General features: G+C 37.1%; 1 protein-coding gene across 1 annotated transcript; it reads left to right on the forward strand.

Annotated features, from left to right (window-relative positions):
* Positions 1-463: 463 nt before the first annotated feature.
* On the forward strand, positions 464-3,210 carry LOC308685396 (uncharacterized protein). The gene is made up of 6 exons (XM_081357132.1): positions 464-873; positions 949-1,071; positions 1,146-1,264; positions 1,376-1,523; positions 1,601-1,719; positions 1,915-3,210. The coding sequence occupies exons 1-6, from the start codon at positions 636-638 to the stop codon at positions 2,515-2,517; spliced, it is 1,350 nt and encodes a 449-aa protein (XP_081213258.1). The 5' UTR covers positions 464-635; the 3' UTR covers positions 2,518-3,210.
* Positions 3,211-5,791: the final 2,581 nt, after the last annotated feature.

A 5,791-nucleotide genomic window follows, 5' to 3' on the forward strand; every position in this document is an offset into this window, starting at 1 on the left:
AATCTATACTATTTAAGCAATGTGATTCTTATTTTCTTTTTTTACTGCGGATTTATGGGCCCATGTTTTTTAAATGCAATGGACACAATGATCTATACTGGAGTGGAATGGATAAAATACATTAATGAATAATTTTTTAAACACTATCTGTTTGACTCTGTATATATATTAACACATGACAACAATTTGTATGTTATTTGTATCATACAATACAATTTGTATTGTTGCCTATGTACTGTGACACTCCTGAATCATGCATTATAATAAATAAAGTGATTACTGTACCTAACTTTAACTTATTGAGTCTTATCAACAAAGACACCAAATGTTCTGAATTTTGGCATCACTTGACTGAATTGTCAATAGCATACACACATACTACTCTGCAGTATTTGCTAGTATGCTATTCCAAATTCAGCCCTTGTGTATGTCAGCTTAATGAGGCACAGGTGACAAGCTGATTGAGGAATAGATTTGATTGGTCAATCTGTATCAGCGAATGATTCGAAAGTGAGTACAAATAGCACATTATGTCTCAATAAGCTTGTCGATGTTTATAGACAAGAGTTGTTTAGTAGCTTTTGGTTGTTTTTTGGTTTTGGTGTTCTGTTGAGTAGAACAAAAACAATTTCACCATGCCTTGGACAAAGGGCATCTTACTTTTCACAATCTCTGTGACCATGTTGACATCTTTAAGGGCTAGTCCTGAGTCCTTTTCTGAAACTGGGACTGCTTACAGAGCAGTCTCTGAAAATACCATTCATTTTGGCAAACTTTCAATTGGTGCTCAAGGTGTAGTATCTGATAAAGAAATGGAAATATCTGGGCTGAGGTCAGCAGAACAGTCTGATGAATATCGGTCAAATGAAAAAGGTAATTTTGATATCTAATTTAAAGTGGGACCCACTTTTAAATGGGAAGTACAACTTAACTTGTATTGTTTTTAAGAGCGTTTCCAGCTTGCTAAAGCTAAGCTGCGACGTCTGAGTCCCTTTGTGCAATGTGGAAATGATTCAATGACCTTGCGCATTCCAGGACAAATAAGGATGCCACACTTTCTGGTTGATCGAGGTAAGTTGGTTTGGAGGTGTGGTTTTATTTTATTTTTTTAAATTTTTTTTAAATCTTTAACATTTCTTTATCAGGAGTTGAGTCACCAGTGCCTTTGTCTGAGATGCCAGCCAGCTGTGGTTTCTCACTGAAGCGGGCACGCAGAGATGTTTCTCTTGATGCTCCATACCAGGGCTGTCATGTCAGACAACAGGTTAGTCTGCATGATAAAGATGACAAGTGCACTGTAGCTCTGCTTCAACCAAGTGAAAAGTGGGCCTTACATGATTGATTTTTTTTTTTTTCTACCCAAATCTCCTAACAGGGTGGACGTTATGTTCTGCCACTCTTTATAATGGGGGCTCCAGTGCAAATGTCTTGCCCTGTGAGTCCTCCCCTCCCTAAAGTGTCCTGCCTCCCTTCTGGCATGATGATCTCACTTGCCAGCAGAGCAGATAATGTTAAAGTTCAAGGCAAGTCACTTAATTCTTTGAGTTTAATCTAAGAGGTGAGTGAGCTTTGTTTTATTTGTTTTTCTCTTTCCTCTTAGTTGATGGATCATGGCAGCCTCTGCTTCTAGCGTATTCTAAATGTTCATTCACACTGGAGACTGTTGATGGTTCACTGGTTATCACTGCGCCATTCACAGGAAGCTGTTGGGAAATGAAGGTAAGAATAACTGAGTGCCCTTGTCTGATTCAACAGTTAGTCAACATTTGAATTGGATCAAAAAAAGTTAATCAAAGTTGTCCTGAGACAAGAGTGGCTATTGTTCAAAATTCATGTATAACTTAAAGATTTTGATCCACTTCAAACATTACCTACTGTATATAAATGCTAGCTGATGGTTCATGTCTTCCTCAGGATACTGATATACAGCTCCATTTCATGTACTGTGACCGGGAAGTAACTCTTTCTTGTCCAATGCTGGCCCCAACAAACATTGTTCCGGTCCAGGACCCAACTGATGGTCAACAAATGTTTTACCCTTTCCCAATTGGAAGCCCCTGGTGGTATCCTCCCAATTCTCATGGTCGCCCTGGTGTACAACCTGTACCTCCCACTGTGCCTACTACTCCTCTTCAAGACCCTAACCAACAAATGTTCAATCAAATGTATCCTATGCCAATGTTTGATCCATATTACTTTAATACTAGAGGTTCCCCTGTAGCACCGAGGCCTCAACAGTCCAGGTATCCGAAGTTTCCTCCCTATATGTACCCCTTCAAGAGCCCAGTTGAAGCAACCACTACACCTCCCACGACCACTGCTGTCTGGTTTGAGCAGTTTGCAGGTTATCCTCCCCTGTACCCAAAGTTGTATGGCCCTCAACCTTTTGTGCCTCCTGGTGTGCAATACCCATTCATGCCCCAGTATCCTCAGGATCCAGTCTTTCCTCCTCGCAGCCACAAACCTGTGTCTTCTCCTGCTTGGTCATCCTCCATCAACTGGTCTCGCAAACAATGAATGAGATGAGTAATTGTGTAATTGATACCAAAGTGGCAATTGATACTGGATGAGACTTCAATGATTTGTGTAGTGCTTAATAAAACTTCATGAGCTTCTGTTTTTTTTTTTTTCTTTCATCAACTGGTTATGCTTAAGTTAATCTTTACAGTCTTGTCCTTCAGTCTAAGATTAGAACTGTGGGACAAACTGAGCAAAATTCTGGCAAAGTGATTTTTGAACGACTTACTGGTTCCCTAATTGCACTAGCAAAGTTGAGTTCCCCAAAAGCTTAAACTGTCATGCATGTAATGCTGTGTAACCATAGGTGTTCCCTATGCTCTAAAAATCTATACCCAGATAGCAGAGACATTGATACAATGAGTTTCGTATAAAACATCGCTTCACATACTACCTGTTTAAGTGTGTCCCAAATCATATGTTGAAATATTTCAAAGATGCCATGGTCTACTTTTTCCACACAAAATCTGAAGTGTGGATCCATGGCATGCACACGCTAATGGCTTATATTGCCCACAATCTATTGTGTGTTGGATGAGGATTCGAACTACAAACAGTGTTCAGTATTTAACCAAGATATTTATTCATTGTTTATTGCAAATGCATGAGTTCTACATATAAGAAACCCAATACTGGCAGATCAGTGTGCTACATTTCTCTCAGAAATGGTAGGAAAGAAATAAAATTTAATTGTATATGGAGGATTTTAACTGTGACAAGATGATTGACGGCAGTTTAAATGGTGAGTTGATGATCCTTCGTCGTCCTCTTGTAGAAATTAGGCTATATATCTGTTACATTTTTTGTCCTCTATCAATTTGACAGTTCTCCAAACTCAACTGCTCTCAAAACTGCTCTCTTGGTTTTACAAAATCACATGAACTTTTGTGTACCATTTTTCCAAACACAACAAACAAAATTCTGTTATTTGTTAAAATTTCGATTAGCCCCAAATTGATATCTGCTGGCTTAGCAATACACATTGAATGCAAATGTCCTAATTGTTTACACAGCTTTCTCAAATACAACATCTATAAAAGGAGGAAAACAACTAAGAATGACAAGGGTGTAGCTCTAGTTTGTTCAAATATGTGAGCCATGCAATTACTGCACTTTTACTGTAAACAAAGATATTTTTGAAAAGGTTTGCTAAAAACACCTGTGATTCATGTTCCAACAGAATATTGAAAGGGACATATATGCTGCAAAAACCACATATATAAATTGCATAATATTAATGTATTTTTAATAATATTATGTCATATGTCCTACATACAACTAAAGCCATATAGATTTTCATGATGTAAAAGCATAGGAAAATAATGTTAATATGAATGTCCATCATGGACATAAAACACAGTGCAGTTTACCAATCAGTATGGCTGTACTTCACTCATGCTTGTTCTTATCTTGTTCTAAGAGGAGCCTACGCCTATAGTATAATCAACCTTAGATGAAACACAACATTTAAACTATACACACAAGCACACATTTTAATTTCAAAATGATTTATTAGAGTGTATTCTACAAGATACAGTTGCATATTTCACATATCAATAGTTTTGATTTTAAATCCTGCATCAACAGATTTCATTTTCATTTGTGACAATTTCTCTAAACTTTTTCACAGCAATAAGTTTAGTATACAACAGTTCTATTCTTAACCTACAAACATAAAACTTTCCTAAATGTCGAAGTGATTCTTATGCGTACACTCTAAAAAAATAATTAAGTGGCTTTGTAAATATCACAGTAATAATCAACTTTATTAACTTAATAAAATCTCTGAATATCATTTACTTGATATGGTTTGAGTTGAACATACCAAAATAATTGACTAAAAATCCAAAAATTAATTTTGTCTTAAATTTACAGTTATATTTAAGTTTGAAGTTTTTCACTAAAATAATTTAGTATTTGACTAACCAATTATTTATTTAAAATACACGTAGCTAATTATATTTGTGATATTTCCATCACAATATCTGAGAATGGATAATTAACTTATATGTTTCAAAAAACACAAATATTACTTAATTAAAAACAATATTTTTAAATATTCTCTCCTTGAGAGAAAGAACGCATTATCTTGATGTTTTGAGAGGACTCTTCTGTAGATAGAGCCTGGCTAAATCCAACCTTGTAAAAGCTGTGTGTCGGTCTGTGTGATAGTCTTCTTGGCTACAGGTTAAGGAACCACTGGCATTATTGGAGATTGAGTTGTTGTTCGGGACATGTTGGCGCCCAGAAACCCAAATCTGCGACCTGGAAGCTCACGACGTGCCTGACTTCAGGGTCAGAGTGTCAGCAGCATAATCAATGGAGATATGCTTCAGTCTATATGTGTGGAAAACACTATGTTATCTATTTCTTAGCCAATGAGAATCATTCAACCTGTAAGCAATGACGTAGCTTAGACCTTGGTGTAGGGTATAACTGCTGTGATCTTTGTAACTACGGGGCGGCCTACGAACTCCTGTGAGTCTTGAAGCTGACTTCTGATGAAACTGCAAACTATCTTCTGTAAAACTTTTCTTCGATTTATTATTATTCTGACTCCGGGTCTTTTTTCAAACATCTGGTCCTTGGGTCCTAAACTGTTAACCCCTAACAGTATACATTCATGTGTCCCACATGACTAAAATGTGTATGTTATCATAATGAAATTTGTATTGTAGCCTATGTACTGTGACATCTCTGAACCCTGCATTATAAGAAATAAAGTGATTATTGTACCTTATTGAGTCCTATCAACAAAGACACAAAATGTTCTGAATTTTGGCATCACTTGACTGCATTTTCAGTGGTATTCAAGCATAAGACTCTGCAGTATGCTATATAGTGAAGAGTCTTTCAGTAACTGTGTTTTTATTTATTTTTGTGCTCTCTTTTCTGAAACTGGTACTGCTTACGGAGCAGTCTCTAAAAACACAATCCGTTTCTGCAAACTTTTAATTGGCTCTCAAGTAAGTTAATACTTTACGCTTTTATTTGTACGGGGAACCGATGTAATGAAGGGGAGGGCGAATGAGGCACTGCAGTCTGCATGTGTCAGTCCCTAACACACTCTAGCAAAAAAACAGATTAGGTAAGTGGTCCACACAAAGAGACTCATAGGTTTCGTACAAAATAAGGATGACAAGACCTTATTTCGGGGTGGTGAACTATTCTTAAAGTGAAATTGTGAAACCACTGTCGAAGTTCAGCCTCTGATGTGGTCACTCCGTCATATCGTGCCACGCGCAGTGTTACCGCTGCTTCCCTCACGCGTTGT

Source organism: Scardinius erythrophthalmus, assembly GCF_964197995.2.
Source record: "Scardinius erythrophthalmus genome assembly, chromosome: 25".
Taxonomy (NCBI): Eukaryota; Metazoa; Chordata; class Actinopteri; order Cypriniformes; family Leuciscidae; genus Scardinius; species Scardinius erythrophthalmus.

Excerpts from the sequence above, each read along its gene's own strand:
- LOC308685396 (XM_081357132.1), top strand. The coding sequence starts at position 636 with ATGCCTTGGACAAAGGGCATCTTACTTTTCACAATCTCTGTGACCATG. Across the intron at positions 1,072-1,145 it reads ACACTTTCTGGTTGATCGAG|GAGTTGAGTCACCAGTGCCT; the intron begins GTAAGTTGGTTT and ends TTTCTTTATCAG. Across the intron at positions 1,720-1,914 it reads GAAGCTGTTGGGAAATGAAG|GATACTGATATACAGCTCCA; the intron begins GTAAGAATAACT and ends TGTCTTCCTCAG.